General features: G+C 40.6%; 1 protein-coding gene across 3 annotated transcripts; it reads right to left on the reverse strand.

Annotated features, from left to right (window-relative positions):
• Nucleotides 1–664: 664 nt before the first annotated feature.
• Nucleotides 665–26655, reverse strand: snphb (syntaphilin b). 3 transcript variants are annotated; one of them, XM_046395757.1, is made up of 6 exons: nucleotides 26451–26655; nucleotides 17913–18044; nucleotides 10583–10762; nucleotides 9863–9970; nucleotides 8647–8796; nucleotides 665–8488 (listed from the first exon to the last, which is right to left on the reverse strand). In XM_046395757.1, the coding sequence occupies exons 2-6, from the start codon at nucleotides 17960–17962 to the stop codon at nucleotides 6529–6531; spliced, it is 2448 nt and encodes an 815-aa protein (XP_046251713.1). In that variant the 5' UTR covers nucleotides 17963–18044; nucleotides 26451–26655; the 3' UTR covers nucleotides 665–6528. The 3 variants fall into 3 exon arrangements, with proteins under 3 accessions (XP_046251713.1, XP_046251714.1, XP_046251715.1); XM_046395758.1 differs by lacking the exon at nucleotides 26451–26655 and adding an exon at nucleotides 26012–26398; XM_046395759.1 differs by lacking the exon at nucleotides 10583–10762 and having other exon boundaries at nucleotides 26451–26652.
• Between the last annotated feature and the right edge of the window lie 552 nt (nucleotides 26656–27207).

The raw sequence follows: 27207 nt of genomic DNA on the forward strand, positions 1-27207 counted from the left end.
GGATGTTTATCCTCATTTTAACCATGAGTGTATAATAAATAATACTAATTATAAATATTAATAATCACACTTTGGTTTGGTGACCGTGATTCTGAAGGCTAGAGTTTGGTATGATAATGTTTTTTTTTCTTTTTTGAGCCAGAAGTGACCATATTTCAACAAAAAGGGGAGAGTGGAGGGGATACACATTGTTACAACTCCATGCGGATTGATCTGACCAAAGGACATGTCATGGTGGCCACGCCCTAAAGTATACCCTGCTTATTCATTCATTTTACTTAAAATGGGACCACAATTGACAAACCGAACAAAATGCTAATTGAAGCAGACTTGAAACTAGTAATAAAGACCATAAACTCATTAGGAAACTGTTTACTCAGATAGTAAATCAAGATATCACTAGGCTCATTTTTTCGTAGGCTTACATACAAGCAGACTTCCTTTTGAAACCAGTGGTGTGCCCCCCTGCTGGCCATTAGAGATAGTGCAAGTTTAAGGCACTTGTGCACTGGTTTCTCTTTCAGACCCAGAAACTCCTGTCCACCTAGCCCGGACGCACAACTGATATATTCTTAAGGATCAGTGTGGTTGGGGAAAAATGCAACAAATAATTCCACAAAGACTGTCACAATATCAATCAAGGAAAACATTCAGAGATATTAGATTCAGACAAACACACAGATGAAGACAACAGAATTGCTTCCTCCATGCTGTTTAATATTGGGCCTTTTGGTCTTTCTTTATACAGTGTGGTGGGAGTGTGAATTGAGAAGTAGCTTACCAATATACTGTACACACAACTATTGCCATTAAAATAGTTAATTCTGTATATATTATCAATGTTAGCTGAATTCCTATACAAGGCATTGAATGTCCTTAATGGTAAGATGTTAAAGGACTTGGTACAACCTCTGTATACATTAATTAGCATTACATACGCTATGGAACACATAAGACAATCAGACAAGGAATAAAGCATATAATGGCAATACACATTCAATTATTGATCAAAATAAAATGCCAAACACCCCCACCTCCTCCTGTCTTCTCCAAGAAATATTCTGCATCATGTGTCTAAGGATACAGTCACATGGCCACTCATCCCTCTCAGCCCACATACTGTACACTGACACAAACTCACACCACAACAGAAAGTCCAGGTGTATTATGGGACAGAAACAGAAAACCACGTCTCTGTGAGGCACAATCATGCTCTTGCAGAAGAGGACACTCTCGGGATACTGGCCTACTGGGCACTACGCTAATCTTAGGATGGATTATGATATGATAAGATGTGTGTTGTATGGCAAAGACTGACTGGAATAAAGTCAAGTTTAACTTTTAATGAATAAATCAATCACACCGTGTTGAATCTCAAGCCTCTTCTGAAACTGAAGCATTTAAGTGTCACAATTCTAAACAAGAACAGACCATGACATTTATTACCCACTGGACAGAAAAATGCTGGGGACAAAGGATGTAATGTTGTTCACCAAATTCCATTAGGACCAAAAAGTAAAAGACAAAAATAAAGACAAAAATCTACCTGATACAGAGTCACCAAAGTCCTGAAATTCTTTCGCCAGAGTGACTGGTACATTTACATAGATGTTGATCAATATGCACTGTCCCTGAAAAAAAAAGATACAAAAACTTCAAATACAGACTACACATGAGATACACAACTTGTACAATCGACAAATGTGGAAAAAGTGCTTGAGTAAAAGTAGCAATATTTTATTCTAAGTCTGACATTTATATTTTTATTTTAATGAAAGTATAGAAGTATTAGCAACAAACTATACTTAAAGTACAAGTAAAAGTATTCATTATGTAGATTGGCATAATTCAAAATAATATATATTACATATATATTGTGATTATTATTGGATAACAATTATTGATGCACTAATATGTTCATCATTTTAATTCTGAAGCTAGTAAACACAGTAGTACTGTATAATGTAGCTATACAGTTTGTCTGTGTGATCTGGGTGGTAAACTGTATCCCTGTAAACTGATTGTCTCAGGGATCAATAAAGTCTAATCTTAATTTATCATATCACGTCATAGTTTACTTACTACTAATTGATTATATTTTGTATTATTAAATTAAATCTGTAAAGTAACTAGTGACTTAAGTTATCAAATGAATGTAGCAGAGTAAAAAGCACAATATTGGCCTCTGATTTGTGGAGTGGAAGTATGAAGTAGCAGAAAATGAAAATACTCAAGTAAAATAAAAGTACCTCAGAATTTTACCTTAACTACAGTACTTGACAAAATGTCCTTAGTTAATTTCCACTGGTGATGCTCAAGTCACCTTGTGAGCATTATTGCACACAACACAATCTACGTGTCTTGTGTAAGAAGAAACATAGTTATAAGACAAGATACATAACTTGTTCCAGCAGGATATCACGATAGGTGAGCGCAAAATATTAAATGATATCTTCTGTGTAAAAGTGATTATTTTATTTAAAGTGGACGACAAGATTAACAAACACATCTTTCAGGACTTTGGAAGCTCTGTGATAATGACAATAATAACAGTGCACTAGAGTTTAGTGGTCAGAAACTCACATGTGATTACATAATGCAGCTGAAGCGTAGACTGTTATGCATAGAGGTAAATGAAGGGAGTTGAGATGATTGCTGCTACCCAAAACAAGCCTGAGCTGAATTTAGCCTTTCTTTTCCCCATCACCCTGTATTAGTTACGACAGCCTGTGTTTAATGAGACCATAAGAAATCAAAGATTTTTTTTTTTTCCAAAATACAGAGGAGGAGGTCACCTCCCACATCTCACATTCCCACACCTGTTCCCCCACAGGGTTATATGGCTTTTTGTAAAACATGAAATCATTTCAGCCTCCTAATCCACTTTATCGAAGCGGTTCAAACAGTCAGGAGATGTCAACACAACTGATGCACGCATGTCTAGACAATGAGGAAAGGTTATGGTTGAGTGTGTGTGGAGAAGAGACAGTCACGTATGTCTGTAAGGCATTCATTCAATTTTTTCATGAATCTTAACGCAATGATGAGCGCTGCTGCTGTGAAGCCTTCAAATCAATGAAGTGAAAACCAAACACAGACAGGATTGTCATGACTGTCACTGACAGTTACATAATTTAACCATGTAGCACACACACTGTTCATTCTCTGCCAGAGTCTGATTTTACAACACAGGAATAATGACATGTATTGATCTACCTGAAATGTCTGCATTACTTTAGTTACGCTTCACCAAAATGACACTGCAGACCAACAAAACAATCAGTCACAACTCAGTGGTCATAATAATACAATCTTAATTTCAAGTAATTGCTTAAAATTCATAAAGTGAGCAATAGTGCAAAATATGTCAACAGAATAGTAAAAAAAAAAAACAAACAAAAAAACCAAACATGCTGCTTCTTCACCAGAGAACTGAACAGTTCAGTTGACGTCATACTATTTTTGCTGGTTCTGTTGGGGTGTTTGACATTTGGCTCATGAGTCTCTGACAGACGAATTTTGATTTTATAGTTGCAGGCTGCTTATTTGCCCTTTTCACGCATACAGTTAAACATCTGCATAAGATCAGCAAACAGAAGAAATTGCCATCAGATGCCACTTTTCTTTAAAGTCCTCTTAAGACCTCAGTTAAACAAAGAAAACAAAAACTGATGCAATTACAACCCATATATCTTATCGATTACTTGAGCGTCAACTAACATGTAGTACTTTATGTCTAGAAATGCTTTACAGAATGAGCTGTTAAACATATCATTGTTTTGCAGTGACTGACTAACTCTTGCACAGTGGACTTGAAATACAAACTACCAGAGTGACAGCTAAACTACACCACAAGAGCATTAAGTTAGCAGAAATTTACAGCACAGAGCACAGACTGAGCACAACTCACTTCATTCAGATCTGCATATAAGAGTCAAACTGAGCCAGTGAGAATTTAGAAACACATGTCTGATAATCAGATGACTTTCCTTAAGAGATTTCCTGTGTGGGAAATCAAAGTAGCCCAAAGTGAGTACAGCTGAGTTTGCTTTGAATGCAAACTCCAGGGTCCAAGAACCAACCGTACGACTGAGTACAGGAAAAAGTTCCATAATGCCATAATGTCCACGTTCTTATTAGTTTCTTTCAAAACCTGAATTCCAAGAACAAAGACTGTGATGAGAAGATATGCAAAGGAGAGACAAGTCAAACAAAATGCCTGAGAAGTGTCGTTAAAGAACAAAGAGTTTCTCGAGACACAACTTGTCGTTTTTTACACTTCCATTGTGTTCTCGTTAAACAAACAAGATCTTTGCTTTTAATTTGTGGATTTTGGAAGTGCTTGCAGGTGGACAGAGCCAGGCTAGCTGTTCCTCCCTGCTTCAAGTCTTTATATTGAGCTAAACTAATCATGTTCTGGCTGTAGCTTCATAATTACCATGACAGTGGAATCAGTTTTCAAATAAGCAAATAAGCAAATTTTCCAAAATGTTGACCTACTCCCTTTTGGTTGACAAAAACAATGAATTGTAGAATATATGTAGGCTGTGGCTATAACTGCACAGTAAAAACCAACAGACAAAAAGAAGTAGAATAACAGACATTGTAAGGTGTGGTCACAGTCATAAAATATGTGGCAATTTTCAATTGTTGAATAAATCTGGAGAATAACTGGGGACCAACTCTGTGGACTTGCTGAACTCAAGTGTGAGCTTTTGCATCTGAATCTGGAGATGTAATCATATACTCTGAAGGTAGAAACACACTAAACACAGCAAGCTGTCATCGGATACAATTAATCTCCAAGAGAAGAAACAAATCCCTCACACCTCAGTTATATGAAGTTTTGACTTTTTTGATTAGAATAGAAAAGAGGCTGAGGGAAATGAAAGAGCAAATTCTAAGACACTGGAGAAATAAATGTAAATATATCCCCTTGGAAAGAGTGGAATTTAGATGGCATCAAGTCAACTGATGTAGGTGTTTTCTGTTAAAAGCAAAAAAAAGAAACACCAATTTCTCTCTATTTCCAAGGATACAGATGCTGTACTTTTTATTAGTATGAGTACTGTAAAATGGGCCAGTGATTGTACTCATGACTAAAAAAAAATCCTCACTGACCTCATTGTTCTGTAAACAATTTTCTAATAAATAGTAAATATAGCAATTTCTGATCAAACATATCAATTTCAGGCTTTCCAAGCAGTTTAAGCCATGCCTTTAGTTTAAGCACCAGCCACTACATACACAGATAATGGTGACCCTCCCTGATCATTTTTATCCTGTCTGATCATTTGTAAAGTTTATTTTTTTAAATCACAGCACAGCAACACTCACATTAAAGTATTAGTTTTGGGAAATACACTTGCATCTTTCTAAATGTTACCAGGAAGATATAGTACCAGCACCTAACATTTAGCTAGAACACGTTAAATAGCTCATTTCTGAGGTGCTGGTAAACAAAGTGTTTTTTTAATACTTTGTACAGAGCTTTGTCCCCCCATGCACAGTCCTGCTAAGCTATGCTATCCGCCTACTAGCTTAATTTCAGCTCACTACAGTTCGCTGATCTTTTTACAGTAGCCATGAAGGAAATTGTGAAAACAGCTCAAACCAACATGTCAGAAATCCATCTGATCACCCAGCATCCACATATTTGATTGTTTGGCCAGTTAAGCAGTGTTGCACACCGCACCAACAACCCATACCTTTGTTTAAATGCAGTGTTGTTTATTGTTCTGAACGCTCACGTCGTGACATTATAAACTCCTCAAACTTTAACGTCAAACTGTCATGAACAGAAACAACAGTAATAAGCTGTCTGCTGTGTCAGCACACTGAACATGCCCGCTAACAGAACAGGCGAGAGTCTAGTTCTGGGTAGCCGTGCTGCGTTACGGTGTGTTTCTACCCTCAGAATCAGCCTGAGTTCTGTTTTTGGTGTTTGTCATGTTTTCAGTCTTGAACTTGAACAAAGACTAAAAGAGAAGAATGTTGTAATTAGAGTGGATTTATCACTCACTGGTCAAAGAGCAGAGTGTGGCTCATCTACTGCAGATCACAAAGCCATGTGGTTTTCCACACAGTACAAATACAATATTGCATGTACACACTCATCAATCGATAATTTGAAAATGTCAGAAATGAGCCAGACTGATAGGTTGATACATCAGTTAACCTTTAACATTTCCCTGCATTTAAAACAAAACAATCGGCATTTTGCATCCAAGCACTGATCATTCATTTCAATCAGCTTGTTCAGTTTTGCACTAGTCAGTAGTGTTAGCAGACATCTTGGTAGCAACAGCAAAGACCAGTGGGTGAGAGACAATAAGGAGCAGGACCACACAGAACAGAGTTTGCCAGTCAGAGACCTTACTCATCAATGCAAATTTCCTGATGCTCCCGTCAGCTATTAACCTTGATGAGAAATGCTCACACTAAACATATTTTCCATCAAGCTAAGGACCCAGCCCCTTAGAGGAGGGGTCGTAATACAAGACCACAGAGATGCTGAACAGATTCTCCTCATATCAGTGATCCACCTAGGTCTCCCCCGCCTGCGGGGTAATGCCTCAACCCACCTCCCCTGCGCAGAGAGTGCAGAGCCACAGTGCAACAGCCGCGTAGCAGTGACCCTATATGATACATGGGCTGGCCACCACGGGCTGGACCACGGCAGAGCCACGCCACTGTCGGCACCACAGGGATGGCCACTGCTAGCAGATCTACCAGGAAGTGACGACTCCAATAGCTTTTCTGAATTTTACCAGAGCTAGATGTCTCTCCCTCCTCTTCTGTGGCACCCTCTTTAGTTTCATCTTCATCATCATTCTCATCATGAACCTCCACCACAGTGGCACCAGCTATCCCCTCATGGGAGGTAGATCTCTTTGGCTGAGAGGTGTGAGGCTGTTCAGCACCTGATAATGATGACTCTGCTGCCTCTACATGGGTTGATCCTGCTGAAAGACTAGCTTCTTGTTGTGTGTCTTCCAAGCTAGATGTTTTCACTGTTGTCCTACCCTGTCTGCTTTCTTCACAGCATCCTCCAAACATGAGCTCACACTGTTTCTCTGCTGATGTCTCTGCTAAATTGCACAGTTTTCCTCGAGCTGCCTCCTCCTCCCCTGCACCCTGAACTTCCACTTCATTTCCTCCCGCTGAGCCCATCTGTGTCTGCTGACCTTCTTCTGTGAATTTTATCACTGTTATTGTTTCTTCCTGCTTCTTAGTTGCCACAGATTCCTTCTCTCTCTTCTCTTTCTCCTGCTTTTCCTCTTCCACCATTCCCTCTTTCCCACATGGGGGACTTTCCATGGAGCACACCATAGTAGCAGAGCGTGGCAAAGGAGGTACCAGTGGCGTTTTGGAGACTGGAATTGGCTCTGTGGCCGTACTCATGACTGTTGCCGTAGTTACTGAAGTTGTGGTGGTGATGGAGTCCAGCTCCTCATCCCCTTCATCAGATATCCAGGTGGAGGTTGGGCTGCAAGCCTGCGAGCGAAAAGTGCGTTGCTCTGCAATGGTATCCAGGTCGGAAGGGAAACCTGCTGTTGCAGGGATGGGGCAGCTTTCAGTCTGAATGCCCGTCTCCCGCAAGGGATGCAGGTAGAGGTGGTGGTGGGACAGGCATGGATGGCTCATACAGCCACCTCCACCCAGGCCACAACGAAAGGGTGCCAGTCGCTCGCCTGTGCACAGCTTCTCGTAGGTGGAGGAGTGCGGCATAGTGTGGGGCACAGAGTGGGACAAATTGTGAGGAAAAGAATGAGGTAAGGTATGGGAGAAAGTGTGAGGCATAGAGTTGGGCAGAGAGTGGGGCAGAGAGTGGGAAAAGGTCTGTGTGTAGGAATTGAGCAAAGATGCTGTTTCCTCAGAGAGGAAGGCCGCCTCCATCAGCAGGTCAGCCCGGCTGGGGACAGTGCTCTCCCCACAGCACACAAAGCCACTGTCCTGAGTGCCGTCACCAGACAGACAAGGAAAGTCTGGGCCATTGCCGTTCCTGTCTGCCAGTGCCTGATCACTCAGCTTAGTGTAGGTGGAGCTCCGGGTCAGAGAACGGGCTGGGGATGCGTCACACGAACAAGAACCTCTCCCTCCTACTGCTGGTTTGGGAATTCCCCCTGGACTTTCCCCTGATACCGATGCGGGTGCCGAACCCCCAACACGGGTCCGACAGCCTGGTATGGCTTCTCCCTCCTTGGCTAATCCAGCCTGGGCTAGCTCCATGTTGAGCAAAAGGTTCTCAAGCTTGTGGTTCTGAGCATTGATGTCCTGGAAGTACTTCTGGACCCCTATGTCTCCGCTGATTCCCCCAGCATCACTGAGCCTGGCACGAACTGTGTCCACTGCCTGTTTGAGCTGCTGGATCTCCTGACGTGCCTCCTTAAGGGCCAGCTGAGCCTCCACACGGTGACATTCCTCCTCAACCCAATCCTCCTGCATCCTGTAAAGCTGGCCTTTCAGTTCATCTATCTCTGTGTCTCTAAGAGGGTCAAAATACAAAAGAAAAAATGGATAGGACAGCAAAAAAGGGAAGGGAAGAGAATGATTAAGACATCAGGCTTAGGATAAGAGTAAGATTAGAACCTTGAAGTCAATACAAAAATCAACTTAAAATTACATTTCTATCGAGTATCTCACCTGTCTTGCAAAGTGTTGATTGTTTCCTTTAGCCTGGCCCGCAGATGTCGGATGCACACCTCTTTCTGTTGCAGGGGTGTGAGGTACTGCTCTGGTGGAGGGGGCCGGATCCCATGGTTGTCCGTACATGACGTATACTTCTGATGACGTCTAGGACAAGAGTATAAAAAGGTGTTTTTCCGAACTGTTGAGCACATAGAAATATGGTGTTCAACATAATTTAATTCAACAGTAATATTGCTCATTTCTTTGTTGGTTGGATAGTCTCTGATTTAAATAAAACAAATTGCCATTTTCAAACTCTATTGACAAGTAGTAGGTAAAAATGCATTGACGTATTGGGTACTAGAACATTTGAGAATTTCTGGCTTCTTGTTGGATTTTTTTTTTTTTAGAGCTTTAAGTGACTACAATATACTCTAGACACTTTAAGAAAATCAAACCAGGTACATAATTTTGCCTGTGTTAAAAAGAAAGCAGGAAAAGGCTATAAAACTGGGACCTCATAACATTACAACATCCTACATTTTATTTTACAAAACATGTTTCCTGACATGGACCCTGTCCTAAAAAAACAAACAAACAACAACAACAAAAAAAAAACAACATGACCACTGATTTTAAGGCTACTCAAATTGTAACTGCTGGAGAAGCTCACATTGTTGTAAGTCTGTCAGAGAAGCTAACACTAACTGTTAGCTTTAAACTTTCCTGACTGTATATATTAATGGGTTTACGTATATCCTCTCCTCCACCAACAATACTAATGCCTTTATCTCATCAAAGCTACAAAACTGAACGACCATTTTTTCTCGAGCTTTGCAGCTAGCCAGCCAGAATACAGACAGTCTCATGTAATGTACATGAGACTGTCTGTACTGTCTGTCTCAACACAGATAAAAAGATGGCAAGGCAAGTGCCGATTGAAGAAATAAGTTCACACATCTAGTTAGGATATCTTAAGTTGTGATAATGCAAGAGCAAACACAGCCATATTTAAGGACTGCTTGTAATATGGGATGATAGGATATCTAGCTTAACTTAAGATAGTTGGAAAAACTTTCTGTAATCAGGCCCCTGAACAAAATTCCATATTATCAAAATGTTCAAACGTCCACTCTAAGGAGAACTGTTTGGACAGAATCACTGTCTATCATACCTCATTACTTCATCTCTATTCATTACTGAACAGACCATGCAGTTTCTGATGCCTTACCCTTTGGTGGGGCTGCAGTCGCTACCTTTACAAGAGCTTGAGTTGCTGCTGCTGCTGACTGAGGCGTTGCCATAGGGATCTCTATTACTGGGAGCGGCCGGTGTTCGCCTGGTCCAAAGCAAAAGGAGACATGCTCATCTGTCCTTTGTAACACCCTCCGGACATAAGGTGACAGTGAATTTTGTGAGTTGTTGCAAAACCATCTTGACACTGTTCAAAACCACAAATCAAAAGTAGACATGAATGGAGCAAACATCAATCCAGGTTCACTAACATGCCAATACAACAGAGAGATGCACATATACACACCGGCACATTACAAATACAGAGGCCAAAGCCACTGCTAACAATTCTGTATTGGAAACAAGGACACACTCCTTCGGGCACAGACAGTGGTGTTGCACGTTTTAGGGGAATATGCTCAACAAACATAAAACCAAAAATCCTAACAAATTAAACAGTCAATGATAAAACTGCAAAAAACATTCCTCAAAATAAAAAACATGTCAGGATATCTTAAGGGAAAAGAAAACAAAGAGAAAAGAAAAAGAAAGGAGTACCAGGTCAGACAAGGCATGGTGTGATGGAAACAGTTTTCTCTGATGTTTTCCACAGTGTGACATCATGAAACATTCACAAAAGTGCAAACGATGTCATCATTCCCAAGCTTCAGAGAGTCAACACTGATCAAGGGAAAGAGGCGGGACTCAAAACACCGACCGAGAGCGAGGGGTGGAGGGAGAGTTTGCTGAACGGCTGTGGCGATCTGGAGATTTGGTGGCAGCGTATCCTTTAGTTGGTGACTTGGTGGATGCATAGCCTTTAGTCGGACGCATTGAGACCATATAGCCTGTCTCCATGGGAACGTAGTCTAGCTCTATGAACCTGCAGTAGTCAAACCTGACCAGGCAGAAACAACAGGGTGTTAAATCACAAGGGACAGCCGAGGACCACACCAGAACAATATAATAAGCATGCTATAAGGGTATGCACACTGTACTACCAAGACGAGACAAACTGAATTATAGCACGTCCTGGGATTCACCTTATTCTTTCAGAGTCTGAGCTGGAAGGCAGGCAGATGCTACACATCAACACAAATATCAGCACTAAAACACTGAAGGGACCCAAGACAGGTGACTCACTAAAAGCTACAAAAGGAGAAGTTACGCTGCTTTCTTTGGCTTCCATATGAAACATCTGGGAAGTAATTTGCAGCTATGAGGCCTTTACTGGCTCAGTACAAAAGCTCATGATCTGTATCCTGAAACACACTGCAAGAGATAAAATGGAAGCTCTAATCATTAGAGAAGCAGGAGAGCTGCAGAACAGCATTAGCATTCACTGATAAGAGCATCACCATCCAGAGCATTTCACTCCAAACAAGCGTTAACATCAAAGACATTATCAAGCACAATTCAACCTTTGACACCTGGAAAGCATATTAAAGGACATGCAGGTCCTTTCAATTGTCAAAATGCTGTTGGATTTAGCCAGCGGTGAAATGGTAAAACCAATGCAACCCTATCCAACATCCCTGCTAGTCTTTGTCTTAGTACAATGCCAGATGTCCTTAATCTGTACAGTGACCACTGCTGAAAATGAATTTGCTCTGAATCTTTGAATCTCTGCTACCTTCTCAGCCAACAGCCTCATTCTGCACTAAGAGGACAGATTACAGTTAATATTTCACTCAACACTTTGGTAAACATGCTGATTCACTTTGTGTTGATTATTAGATGAAAAGAGCCACCACACCACTCTCTTGTCTCCAGGAGGCTGCTTAGCCTAGCTTAAAGACTAGAAGCAATCTCTCCAAAGTGAGATTATCCTGTGACTGAACAAAATCAGAATCGTGTTGATCTTCTCATCTAACGCTTTTCAAGAAAGCAATTAAGTTGATTTTCCAAAACGCCATGCTATCCCTTTGAACTAATCCTTGTCAGACAATACACACATTTGCAAAAATCACATTGATCATGTAAAAACACATATATCATTTGAATAGTAATAATAAAGTAAAATAAACAAAATTTCCATCCTTAACCATTGCTGCTATCCTGGTATAGAAAATGAAGTTGTTGAGTTTCACAGTGTAGTTATATTAGCAGCAGCCATGAAAAGGAAGGGTAATCTGTGATGGGCAACTTCTGTCAAGACTTTCTTTACTGATAAATTGAGTAAATTGTTTTGTTTTAAAATCAGTGATATTGAATGACACATACAAAATGTTCTAATGGCCTTTTGTTCAAAAAAGACATGACTGTTGCCCAGTCACTGGCCTCTACAGAGGACGGTGGGGACAAGCACGACCAATCAGGGCAGCCATGAGGAATTTTCACACAGGACACGATACTCCACGCCATTTGATCAAAAACATGGACAGTACCAACTCAGTGACAAATACTCAGACTTCAACCTCCTGAAACTTTTTCTCTTTTGCAATCTGTCTCATGTCCAACGGAAACATTAATATTATCCGTATTCAAACTAAAGAAAGAAAAAATAATTCAATCCTACAAGCTGAATCCAGTAATAAAATGCACTGTTGCGCTATTTAGTGCACTCGGGTGCTGTTGCTACAATGTCTTGTATGACCAATAATGTACCAATAATAATGAACTTGATATAGCTGTGTAAAGGACATCACTGTCCTTGTCTTTTCTTTCATTTCATAACTTTTCTCAGTTGAGATATTTTACTTTAGCATTTGGTTGTTCAGGAAAAGTTGCACCGAGTCACTTTAACTCAGGTCAGATATGGATGTTAGATAACATCAACATGTCAAACCAGGCATGTTACGGTAATTCAGCGGAGATGGTTTGTAATTGTTCAACATTGCACAACAGCTGCTGTAGTTGACACACTGACACAATAAATTCTCACCATTTTGTGAATACATCTATTTTTTATTCTTGCAACCCTTAACATCCCTAAGTTTCTAAGGTTGTGCTCAGGAAACGTGTCGTGTGTGATACACTGAGGGAGGAGGCCAGATATTGACTACACAGCAGTTCTTTGAAGATCAATATATGGCAAAAGCCAAGACAGAACAGAAACAGGCAGAGAAAACCAGCTGAAGCAGTGAGCCTGGAAAGGGACAGAGTACACAGCAGTGTTTCTGGTGTGACAGTCTATCTGCAAGGATGGAACCAGTGCCTGGACTGTGGGTGGTTGGGTGCTGGGTAACAGTCTGGTGGGGGTATGCTGTAGAAGCCGAGTGTTACCTAGGAGTCGGGTGCTGGTTAGGGTGAAGTAAAGAAATATGGAAGTGACAGAGACTTTGCTCAAGAAGTTGAAATCATTTTAGATAAACCTTATCTAATTTATAAATAAACCAAACAGCACATTCAAGCAATGTCGATGTCTCACCAACTCTCTGTTGAACTGGTTAGTGTTTGTAAAAAACATGGTGCAGTTGACTGACTGTGATTGTGGTGAACCAGTGATCACTTGTGATCACAGTATGCTTCCACAGCATAATAGCGTTATTTCTACAGTGCATGTAGCCGCTAAACACAACTTCATGATAGGAATATCTGCACTGACCCAGGATCAAATGGTCTTACAAATCCTCCAATTTTAGAGTGCAAATTTACCAAGTGATTCTACTAGTGTACATATGTCAGCAGTATGTGCAAAGCGCACACCTGTACATCAGGGTTTCCCTTTTGTCCTGCCAGAACAGACAAAGATGTGACATGACACAGCACACACACAAGTCTGTGCTGTTTGTTGTTATTGATGCCAACTTCCAAGCTGAATATGAATGCTGTCCAGTTGGAGTCCCAGTGTTGTTTTCATATTTATAGTATAGCTATCTGAAGGATATCTGATACATTTCAGTTCCAGCTAAATAAATCAGTTAGGCAGGTTGGCACTGCAGCAATTGACCGTTAACTAAACCCCCCCAGCCTGTCAAGCTTTGGATTTCTCGACTCATGCGTACATCGAGCTGCAGTGAGAATGATACTCTGTATTCGAAGTGTTTGGACAACCATGTCTTTTTTAGCCTTTCCAAAACCAAAAGCATAAGAACGGATCAAAGACTATCTATCTATATCCATCTATTTATCTGTCCATCTACTAAAGGAGGGTAGCGCAGGGTAAGGACAAAATTATGACTACTGAGTGGTCCGTGAAGGTTATATCTTTGCCAAAGTCAGCTACTGATTTGGCCGTTGGTACGTTGTTAAAATTAAATAATCAGTCTTTCCTTAACATACTAGGACTAACTAGTTGGACACTGCTATACAAACACTATTTCCATGTCCTCCACAAGGATCATCAATCTGTGAGGATGCTTACTTTTTGCCTCAGACATACTGCTTTAGCTTCAATTTATTAGCATGAGCTCAGGCAGAGACAGTATCTAAACCACCTCACAGGGCTAATATTAGTTTCCTTATCTAGCTAGCTACAGTTGAAACAATTTTCTAGTGACTGGCATTTCAGCCAGCAAATACATGGACTGGAGTGAATTTTGATTATAAGTCCAGATCTTCATTCTACAGGACATATGTGCCATGCTATATTGAGAAACATGAAAAGTGAGGTAACAGCAATGGAAGGGGTTGAGCTTAGCAAACGGACAATTGGTGAAATCAAGGAAAACCGTGTTAGCCAATGGGTAGCATAAATGTTGCCTGTGTGCTGTTGTTGGTCTTGTTTTAGAGGCTACAATGCATGCTGGAGCTACAGCTACAGCTACTGAGCATGCTGTCTGAGACTGTAACTGAAGTGAGTCTCACGCAGGGGGCGCGGGCACAGGAATGGCCACCGGAGCCGTGGCCCCTGGTGTAGCCGTCCCCGTCCCTGACGCCGGCTTGGGCACCGGGACGGGTGAGGACGCCAGTATTTGCTGCAAGCGGCGTTTGGGCTGCAGCACCTTCAGAGGGTTGAATCTGAGGAGAAGAGATGAGAGAGAGGAGGACACCACCGCTACAGACTGAATTGTAGCTAAATATCACCATACCAATAAAAGCACCAGCCAGAGGGCATTTACCTGTCAGTATCCCACACACAAAAATATGGCTTGCATGAGTACTGATTAGAACACTTAAACCACTTGACACACAGCTATTAGAAGTAGATTTTTAGAAATTTACAGTAAAACTGTTTAGGATCTACTGAGGTTGTATTACTCCAACCAGCCAATATCAGTGTCCAGTATTACTTGCACAATACTGTGTAAAACTGGACCACAGATGTAAGTAAACATTATTAACATACGTTCTGTATTTGTGCAGCATTTACCTTGCAAAGTGGGAACATTAATCTAAGGCTATGGCTTAATGGATGTTGGAAAAAGTCATCAATGGTCCCTTTAGACATCATCCAGTAAACAGGCCAAGGAAGGAAGTTCAGTAGTTGCAGGAAAGAACACATAAATACACTCCATAAACTGTGTTTGCAGTGAGGTCGCTGTTCACTGGTCAGTGTGCAGGAGGTGGCTCACTGTATCTAGTTTAATTTCACACCATCTTCTTGTCAATAATACCAGGGCTCCTCTGCCAGGTTCATTAGAGCTAACTGAAAAAAAGTACAGAAACAAATTGAGCCAAAATGCTAACACAACAGTGACTGCAACAGAGGGGATAGAGGTGAGTAAGAGTCGAAGGTGCCACTATCTAATAAAGCAAGGGCTTTTAGGTTGAAAAGCATTATTTTATTCATTTTTAAAATCATATACTTATGTTTGGTATATGAGTTGTAAACCATAAGAATAACCAACTGTAACTTTTGAGTTGCCGGGTTGAGAAGTATCTCTGTCGATAATAAAATTATTTAAAGTTATAAAGACATTGCAGAGGTGAACTCAAGTTTTTGCTTTGCAAGTCACAAATAAGCCTCAAGTCTTTGCACTGAAGTCCTGAATCAAGTCCTAAACAAGTCATGTACTCCTAAACAAATGTAATGCGATTTTAACAACAAAGCCTCAACATTCCTTTAAATGTAATCATAATGATTAAAAAAAATACTGCATTAAAACAACTTGAAATTAGAAGTACAGTTGAGTTTTCCGATGACAGATTTTTTTAAAGATAATTTTTTAAATCTGCTGATGTATGTTGTAGTAAAGAACAAGTTATGGCTGATGCAGGTTTATGTATTCAAAACCACACCTCACAGAAAGGATATGGACTATTGCACTTTCTAATTAGCTGAATGTAACTGTTTGAGACAGTGTTTTATGAGTTAATGAAATGGTTTTGAAAAAGTTAATAAATACGTATGAGTTCATAATGAGTTCATAAACAATTTAGAGTATTAAAAATGTGAGAGTAAAGAGACAGAAAGAGTTCCAATGTGATTTTATTTTGAAATGTACAGACATGATTTGTTGTATGAGGAATTGTGGGTAGAAGGAGAGCGCGCGCTTAGAGAAAAGAGAGTCTGGATATGGCAGCGCATGGTCAGAAAACACAACAAAAGGACTACACTATGTTCTAGAGGCGCACACGGTAAATATACTTTCGTTTGCCTGTGTATTATTTTGGTTATTTCCACTTGGACTGTATTTTTGTTTGTTATTTTGAGCGGCATTAGCCTCATTTGGACTTTTATGTTTCAGTTTTCACGGTGTCTCAAGATTGTTTGTCGTCGGAGGAGAATGAGGAGGAAATAAAAAAGATGAATCTTGACATCAGTATGATTCGTGGCCTTTTTCAAGAACGAGTGTAGCTACAGTGAAGTTCAGTCATTAATGTGAAGAGCACTTTTCCAGAAGGTCAGAGGTCAGACTGTGCCCTGGAGCAGCCTATCTGATGAACTAAAAAGATAACACAAAGCAAAAGCTCTGCTGGAGAAAGGTAAACACCAAGCAGAGATTTTTCACAACCCGACAATCCAAAATCTATTCTCACAGTGTTAGTAATAATTCTGTTTCACACACACATACATGAAACAAAATTACTCTTGTGCTAGAACGGTCATGTTACAAGGTTTTATTTGCTAATCTGGTGAAGCACAACATACTTGACCTACAGAGAAATGAGACATCCTCAACAAAGACATATGAAAGGAAAAGATAAGGTAGAAAATGTGAATAAACTGAATGAGTTAATACATAATTGCAGCTTCACCTGGGTCTATATTTATGAAGTGTCTCAGAGTCATGCTGAAAGCCATCCTCGCTATAAACACTCCTACACGAGAGTGAGAATCATTTATGAACCTTCCTGCACTTTCAGTAACACAGGGACTACTCTGAAGAGAGAGTGATATTGCTGTTTTACAAAGGACTTAGAATAAAGCAGAAATAATGCCGCTTTTAGGTTTCTGACATCTGAAGTTTGAGATATTAAACAGTGATACAGTTTGAAATGCAGAAAAAAGATTGTGTCTAAGTTTATGTGTCCAGCAAAATAAAGACATACATACAATATATCTGGGTTACATATACAAAATTATGATCTTATAATAATTAAATAAGCTATTCTAGCCTGTGAGTAAACAGTGGTAAAGTGGTTATGCTGCCAGCACATGAGAGAAATACAACATAACGACAATACATATAATAAAAAGTAGCAGGTAACCTGACTCAGCAGCCTGACATATCCTCACATATACGTATGACCTATGACAAGGCTGCTTTTTGCATACACTGTGCGGTATTGCACATGCACCAGTGATGTCACAGATATATATATCTACATTGGGAATGGGGGATCATCTCTTCCACTGTCCAGTCCTTTAAAGTATTCTTTCAGGTGGCAATTGTTAAGTTATTTCTGTAACAATATGAATAATATGGGCAGCAGTAGAAATGGAATGAATCTGTGCAGTATCAGAGGCAGTATATAGATATCAAAGCTTGATTTGCAAAGTGATATCAGAATCAGAATTCCTTTATTCATCCCCGAGGGGAAATTCTTTTATATACACATGATGTACATTAATTAAATGATAATGTTATTTATATTTATCATATTATGTTAACATAAAATTATTTCTTAAATTTGTTTTATGTTTGAATATATTCAAATCCACAGTAATTTGCAGTGAATACCCCAACACTGACAAGTAACAGGTCATCATGGCTACCTACCGGCGAGAACCCAAGCCAGACCTCCGATTGGCTGGAGCAGGGGCAGACATGTGGCCTGACAGCCTCTTGCACAACCTTTAGCTTCTTCTGTCCTGGCTTTGTCTCTCTGTCCTTCAGCTCAACATTGAGAGCCTGGAGGAAAATACAGACATTACCAGTGAGTGACCGCATGGCAGACACAGACAGTCGGAAATAAGAGAGTGGTCAACAAAAGCAGTGACAGCATGTGAAAACAACACACACACAGACACACACACAGACACACACACACACAGAGATAAGAAATGAGTTTTGCCTCTGTGTTCAACTCAGGATGGCTTAGCAGGCAGCATGATGCAGCTGAGTCAAGCTGACACTTAGCTGGCAAAAACAGAAAATCAAGTTTCAGCAGCCAATCACCTCCCAGCCCATGTGTGAGAACTAGGGAATCAGCAATCATCTATCTCAGCGAAAGCCAAATACCACTGAGAGGGGCAGAAATGAGCAAAAGGAACTGACTTTTGAATCTGTGTGTGAGTACAGATAGCTGTGTGTTCAGTAAAGTTTGTTTTGTGGTTGTTATGTGGATGCAGACAGATGAGGATGAGCATCTCATAAACATTTAATCATTAAACCCATCACTGACCTAACAAAGCTCACTCACAAAATACACTGTTAGAAAGGCCAAGTGCCAATTGCGAGATGTGAAGAGTGAGACAGAGATAGAGGGGGAAAAAGCACACAGAGGAGACAAGAGGAGGCTTATTCTCATCAATAATACATCACACACAACTTAATGGGCTTCTGAGTGCCATGTTTGTGTACAGTATGTATGTAAATGATAAGTATCTACTGGAAGTCACTTTCCTGCTGTAACACCTCTGTATGCTGTGCTGTCTCTCTGCCAACAATGACTGACTCAAGATTCTGCGTACTCAATCCCACTACACTCAGGGAAGGAGGACTCAGGTGGATTCATGGAAATAAAGTATGTGTATTGTTTCCTTATTACTGTGTCACTTAAATAACGGGATATTCATTTATACCTCTTTTAACTTTATCCTCAGGTAGGATCTCTAACTAACTCTTTTAGCTTTGCTCCTCCGCTTATTTCATGTTTTTTACAGCATTACTGCTTTGGCTGGGCTCCACAGAATGGCTCACAGACTGTATAACAAATAGCCATGTAGACATTACCCATTTGTTTGTGGGCTATGACTTTGAAACCACAAGTTTGGCGTGTTGACCATCTTCATCCTGTTTTTTGGAGCCTTCACCTCCACACTGGTTGGATCTGACTAAGAATCCATGGTCACTGTGTTAGCAACATGTGAGTCAAGGCAGCTACTACCCAAAGTATACTCTGCTTGATTGTCTATTTTACACTAAATGAGAGAATAAGTTACAAAATTAACATCATATTGTATTAAAAAAAACAACTTGAATCCAGCAGCTGAGACCATAAACTCACTAGGAAACTGTTCACTGTAATCAATCAAATGAGTAGGCTCATTTTCACATAAGCTCACATACAATCAGACTTCTTTTTGAAACCAGTGGAGTCGCCACCTGGTGGATATTAGAAAGAATGCAGGTTTAAGGCACTTCTGCATTAGCTTCATTTTTCAGACCCGAAAGCTCTGTCCACTTATTATACTGTCCATGGAATGGATGTTAACTTCTTCTCATTCTTCTCATTCACAGTATTTGTGTTAAAGGGGCAATCTCCAAATCGAGAGGAGTATCACACAGCCTATTAAAAAAGGTATATATTGACAGTGTAGCATCCACTTTTGGAACATTGTGCAAAATGTATTTATAGATTGTGCAACATCTCCAGCAACACAGCTATGTCACCAGGATATGTTAGCCGCCTTTTCTGTGCTGATCCTCAGTATGGAATATTTCAACATACTAATAAACTTCACTATATCGATTTTAAGCCCCAACAGAATATTTTATTCTGAAATTTTCATGTGGGCTCAGCAGATGTTCACTCACTGCAATATGATGAATAAATTTAAAGTATACTCATAGAAGTGTTTGACTGACTAGAATTTCCAAAGTTTGTACTAGCAGAGTTTCCAAACCATATTTTCATTCAGAGTACTTGGTTCATTTAGGTGAAGCTGATTACATTTTCTGTGTTATTCACCCTGGGCTATTAAAATAGTTTGTAGTAAAAGGATAACCAGTAACCAGGTTTGCATGCATCTCTTTGAGGGGCCAGGTTGCATTTAGTAAAACTTAAATAAGCTAATTTCTTACATTATTATCTACAGCTGAGTTATGAAAAAATATGTAGTTTCGATGTAAACTCTGAAAGGAAAACTTTAAGTTTTGTCAAGGGACAAATATTTTTATTTTAGTGCCAGATTTGGCCCACTGGCTGCTTGTCTTTCACTACTGTACAAAGAGATGATCCACATTCTAGTCATCCAAAGGCCTCACTTTTTCAGTCACGGAGAGAAACTTTTCCACAGTCTGACAGTATATGTTGTTTTTATGTTGAGTGAAGTGACCAGAATATTAACTGCATCTTTGTGTTGAATCTAATTAATATACATTAGAAATGATCCAGGTTATAGACTTCAGACAACAAATATAACACCAAGCAGTCACTCAGTGACCCAATGAAACAAGCTGACTCACATCCATCACACTAGAAAAGAAAACTCTCACTCTGCTTTTAATTCTGACAAACCATTGTCTTCTATCACATCACTGCAAAAAAGAAATGGAGCATGGACCTCTTGTATTAATACACATAAGGAAAACTACACACCGATGAATGTGCACACGAAAACACAGATGTCAGGCATTCTTACTAGAATAAATGTGAAAATTACATACATATTAAGTTGATTGTCTGTTGTGTAATGTTGTTAAAATGATATTTAATTTACGATTTTACAATTTTACTCTACACAGAGTGATACAGGCTTTGGAAGGCTGCATGCTCTCTGGCCACTGTCACAACAGATCAAACCACCTCACAGCACATCATACAGGATTTATTAAGTTAGGGCTGTTATGTAACAGCATATCCAGCCACAGACAGACAGTGAGGTCCACATGCAAGCAGCTTCTGTGCTGACAAGACAGAAACACAGAGCAGGTAGAAAGAACATTTAGTTGACAGGGGAAGGGAGAGAAAAAAGAAAAAGCCATGTATCAGGGACAGGTAGGAGGAGTGGAAGAAGATGTGGAAGGGAAGCTAGATAGATAGAGGATGGACAGCACTATGCCGCAAGGCCAGATAATCTGATGTCTCCTCTTTGTCCAACTGTACAAAAGTGAACCCAAAATATCCTAAACATCATTTGGAGCAGAGTCTGTGCAGTAGGGATTAGTTCTGCGGTATCGAGTTCCTGCCCATACACCCATCTGAACCAATCAGGAGTAGCATCAGCTGTCAATCATGATGTTTCACCCTCTTTTTATAATATCAAATAACTGGTTTTAATCAAACCAATCAGAAAAATGACTTAGATCAAACATACATCAGCATTATGAGAACAATCTTAAATGATAGAAACCATCCTTGGGAAAAAAGTATTTGATGTGTACTTTGAGTTCTTAGTCTGGGCCATTCATTGATCTGGACACACACAGAACTGTGGAAAGGCATGATTATACACATGGACACACAGAGTCATTGCTCATCCCCCCTCTGCCTGCAGGAGAAGAGACCCTGCAGTTTCTCTACTGACAGACACAGGACACAGTGTCTTTCTATGATCACATAACCTTGACTAACCTGTCTATATCTGAAGCAAGCGTTCTGCACAGCTTATATGTGTGTGTTTGTACTACTATTAAAACACAACATAACACAAGAACAGAGCTTAGATGGAGAAACACATATGATCTCTTCCTCATGCGGACAGAACAGACTGCGGCGGTAATGCAACTCACGACTTGCACCCCATTGGTCGGGACAGGGCGGGGAAGAAGGGGTGTATGTGTGTGTGTGGGAAAGTGTGACTCACAGCAGCTATGCTAAAGAGTCTCGTTGAACACCCTGTGCATTCCTAACCGACAGAGGTTTACAGACTGTCAGACAGCCCCGGGAGTCGACAACACTGAGTCATTGTTGTTTATTCAGGGAAAATATTCAACACCGAGCGTGTATACAGGTGTGTTCATGTGCTGACTGTTGCTCATCCAAAGCCTCTCTGATCCTTTTCAACACTTATCCTGTTCCGGTGCTTGAACACTAATCAGTGAGAGGCACTGAATCATGGATAAATGGAGATTTTTATCGACTGTGTTTATTATCTAGCCCTCTTGTGTTGATGCTGAGGTCTTTATCATGATGCTGCTTTCCACAGCATTATTGTGTACCTCAATGACCAGTGATCATATTAGAATGAATTCATTACTGAAATCTTAATTTTTGAACGCTATCCTAAGACATCTTATCTTAAATAATACATTTTAAGTAGTGTCATCCAACTTGTTGTCCCCTGGTCTAAGAGAGGTTAGGCCGTAAGCTGGCGATACAAACAAGCTAGTAACACTTCTATTCAATACATCTCTCTCTCTACCAGACTAGATGATGATGATGATGATGACTCAGTCTCATATCTGGACAGACTGCAGAGTCAGCAGCTTCTATTATCAAGCTGCCTGGGAAACACAAATGTGTGTCTCACAGTTTGTGGTATACTGGGTGCTATAAATACTCACGTGAGGTGGAAATTCTGATTGTGAAAGTGACATTTTCTTTCAGAAGAAATCTTGTTATCTTTGCTAAAAGAGGCTACTGTGTGGTGTGTGTAAATATTTTAGGTGAAGTTAGTTCATTAAGACAACTGAAGGAGGTTCAGAGCTGACTGTAATAATGCTTGTTGGCGACCTTGTTAACCGTAGCCAGGTCAGGTCCATGAAGTCTGCAGCAATTCTCAGAGAACAAGACACACAGAATTCCTGTTTCATATTACACACAGCAGCCAGTAAGATACAATCTGCATCAGCCTGATTGGAATATGAGATACTATTCTTCTCTTCAACAGAAGTGTTTTAGAAAATTAGGAAACACACTAAGCCTAATGTTAATGTAAAATATCAACTGCAAGGGGGCGACTAATCCGTCCACACTCAAAAGCAAACTTGGACAATCTCCACAGAGGAGAGATTTATACTTTACATGAAGGGGTTTCAAGCAGTGTTGGTTTTATAAGTGTGAAGGCTGCTAGGATGAAGACTACAGTGATGTGCTAATGTAGCTCTTGTTCAGCTCTGAAAAAGAGCGCCATACAGCCACTTATTAGGTCTCAGCTCATTTTAGCTTTTCACTTTTATCTCCAGCAGCGGATAGACACTCCCAAACAGGGCTAATGCCTAGTCCGGCTTTACTTTTATATAGTATTGTCCCATGTCAGGATGACAAAAGCAAATCTGCCAGGTGGTGCTGACTGGTAGTATTAGAGCTCCACTTTCCTTCAAGCTTCTACTGCTCCATTGACATACATACGTGTTCAAAGAAAGAAAATGTATTAGTGTGAGGTCTGGTATAGCCTCAAGAATACTCACACATTCATTAGCTCTCTTCTCTGTAAACACAGGCTGAAAATGACTTTCAGTAAAGAGCACAAATGGTGAATTTGGTTTTCACAGACAGTTTTCACAGATCAGGCCAATCCTGCAGAGTCACCCTACTGCTGCAGTGGATGCACACTTGCTTAGCTAAGATCCAGCAGAGCACAGCAATAAAGCTACTGCATAGTTCTTACTGGATCATCAATCAGCACAACACTTAACACAGAGGGAGAAAAAAGACAAAAAGGAGGGAGGTGAAGATGTAGCAAATCTTTCTAAAACTTGAAAAAATATCTGAATTAACCAGATCTTCCTGTTTACTGGATTTTATTAGGAGATTTAGTCCACATTTGGCTGCAAGTCTGGGCTAAAATGTAAAATTAGTTTTACTTCTGAGGCAGTTTAAACAACTTTCTTACGTGAGATGACTTTAAGCCCCATCATAATCAGGTCAAAAGCTCAAAATATCTTTCATGATGAGTTTGTCATTACTGAACCAAACAGCACTCAGATCACTTAGGTTGCAGTGCTCATGCTAATAGTCTGTGTCGACTGCTTTTCTCAGAGGCAAGTGAAGCAAAGAGCAGTGATAGAAACAGGAGGTCAATATTCACAATCACACAAATACCATGTGGGAAGAGACTGAAGACATTCACACACTCTCTGTCTGCATCAGGCTCCATTCACAATGAAGATGCACTGAGGAGCCAAAGACAGGAGTACTTGATCATATCAGTCATAACTGGTTTGCCACTAGGACTGACCCCTTTCAAATGACACCCAGAGTCACAGATTCTGAAGACACTGGGAAGAATAATTGAAGGAAACCGGCGTCTGGTGAGTTCTGAGTTCAGTCGGAGACTGAACCAAAAAAGTCCATGCACAGACATTCAGTTTAGGAAAAGATGTAAATGAGTAAAATGAAGAACTTTTCTTTCTGATCTCTTTTTACTGTAAAATACTGTACAGGTTAACCTCCAAAGGTCTCAGTAACTCCCCAAATGAATCGGTTAGCCAAAGAAACGTTGCTGCTCTTTGAATGACTTACTTGCAGTTCATATACCCAACCTGTCACAAAGGATAACAAGAAGCTGCATCTTTTAATAAGCCAGTTTAACAATCATTATCCTTTATCATGTAGAATAACAATTAACAAAGAGTGCAAACAACATGGATTGACGTGTTTGACCACTCACACAGGAAATAACGACTTAGATGGACATGCTGCAGCAAGAGCAGCCCTGGAGTTAAACTGTGTTATCAGCACTACAACTATAGTCCAAGAGGAATAAAAAACAATCAGGAGACTTTGAAGATTTAGCATGAATAAAAAAAATGAACTGTTGCATATATTATTCTCATAGTCCTATGAGACCACTACTGTGGCATTACACTCGTAAAGATCAATAATTCTGTTTGTGGTTATAACTATCAAAGAATTGAAAGGCAGAAATAGAGATTTTCCCACCATGGGCGCATCTGAACAAACACCATGCTGTGAAAACGACTGCCGAGTCACCATGGCGACGGTCTGTCCACCACTCGTGTGGAACGTGAGCAGAAGGAGAGCTGCCATTGGCTGAGAATCCGGAGGAACAAGATAACAAGATAGAGGAGCTTGCTGCTGACAAGATGGCCATGCAGCAAAGAGCAAAAGTGACCTGTACCAAAGGACAGTTAAGAAAATAGAGCTTTATCTCCATAGTAAGGGTGCTTGGTGTTTCTGTACACATCTAGGCTCATAAACAAATAAAGCACCACAGTTACTGAAGAAGACTATGGCTCACAGGCCAAAGTACCAAAAGTGACAAAACAACAAAAGAGCCAAAACTACTACAAAGACACAAAATCGCTTAAAGCAAAACTCAGCAGCTACAAAAAGAAGACAAAACAACCAAAAAGAAAAACAAAACAACTACAAAGTGACTCAAAACTACTTCAAGACTTGAAACACCTACAAATGTTCACAAAACGACTCCATATAGACACAAAATAACCACAAAACATCTCGTTCAGTTTTGGTGTTTTACTATTAGGTCACATAAAAGTGAGGGTCCTTTAACATGTCTGAGCTGGGGTCCATTGTATCATACTGTGTCCATTAAAGACTACCTGCTTGGATGTAGCACATTTTACTGTGTCTAAATGTTCTGAAAATAATTAAGCATTTTTGAGAACAGGAGAGGTAGATTATAAGACCTTCAGTCAGTCTTTGTCTTCAAAATAAATGTGCCATTGTGCAAGTGTTGTTCAGGAAGATCTGCGTATCTCAAACCAAACTCAGCCTACACTACAGTATATCTGTTCATTTCTGACCCTGCACTGGCTCATTACACAGGATTCTGGGAACATCATGGCAGTAAATTCAATGAACATCGAGTTAACCCTATACCACTTCATGACAATTGGATAATGTTTTGATGCCATCGCAGCATTAAGTGCACAACAAGAGCCGTGCCTCTGTTATCTTAAAGGTGCTACGTACGCTCCTGAAATGCAGAAATGCTGCAAGGTCAAACTGCAGCGCCAGGCAACCCGTCACGACTTCGCTTCCTACAAACATGGATGTCACTTACTTTGGGTCTAAGACATAGTGAGCTGTTTCTTCATGCAGGGCCACAGAAGTAGACGGGGACGTCTTTATGCACCCACAAAAGTACGCTATGCAGCCTGCAATGACGCTGACAACATGCATCTGACGCCCAAAGGCCCAGGAGAGTTACACGCTCAAAAATGGGCGCACAGGAAGACAAGACGCACTAACATCTGCCGGAGCGCACTGCGCAGCATCCATCAGCTGCACCAAATTAAACAGGCAGGAAATAGCCTGCGCCTTGCGAAAGACGCACGGCTTCAAATAAATACCGAGCTCCACACATGTCCTGCACGGCTACTCCAAATATATCACTGATGCACATCACACTCTCCACGTCACAGGCGCATCCTACGAAAATGATAGTCCTGCGGCGGCTAATGGCTTTGGTGATTTCAATGAGAAACTCAGGCCTCACTTACCTGCGCCCTCTAGGTATTAGCGCTGTTAGTCCTGTCGCTGGTCCATTGCCTCCGTTTTCACTGTTTCCCTGCCGTTCGTCGCCACGAGCTCCGCCGGTGATCCTGGCTCACACACCCGGGGAGGGGAGGAGGGGAGGAGAGGAGGGGACGGGTTGGGGGGGGTGGCTAGGCCAGTGGGGACGCAGGAGGTGGATTGCTGCCGCGTCAGGATAGGCACAAGGGTGCATGGAAGGAAGCATCTGCGTCACGTTACGTAGGTTTTGTTAAAGGGAAACACCACTCTATTTGTTGAATGAGGTTGATTTGATCTCGAAAGGACTACAGTAGTGTAACACAGCCCAGGCTGCAGAGATCTGCCTCCGTGATGTCGCTCTTCTCCTCATTGAATGGCAGTGCCTGAGGCGTCGCAAAATTTGAAAAATCATTTCCTGTCATTGTTGATGGCTGCATGGCTACACTGCATGTAGATTTTTATTGTGTCACACACATCTTTACACCACTGCAACACACTTTAGTCTCAGCAATTGGGAGGCTACAATTTATACAAAAGGCTGCTGTCAGGTTTTAAAGTTGTCCTAAGAGAGTCATCCACGTCACACAAGTTTTGCAACCCACTGAAGACCTTATGGTTTGTTTTCAAAGCCTTGCATTGCCAGGCTCCTGCTTATATGTGGTCTGCCAACTCTCTGTGAGACTCACTGATCTCGGGCAAGCCATGTTAGTGACCCTGACGGATAAGTGGTATAGAAAATGGATG

The sequence above is a fragment of the Scatophagus argus genome, chromosome 8, assembly GCF_020382885.2.
Source record: "Scatophagus argus isolate fScaArg1 chromosome 8, fScaArg1.pri, whole genome shotgun sequence".
Taxonomy (NCBI): domain Eukaryota; kingdom Metazoa; phylum Chordata; class Actinopteri; family Scatophagidae; genus Scatophagus; species Scatophagus argus.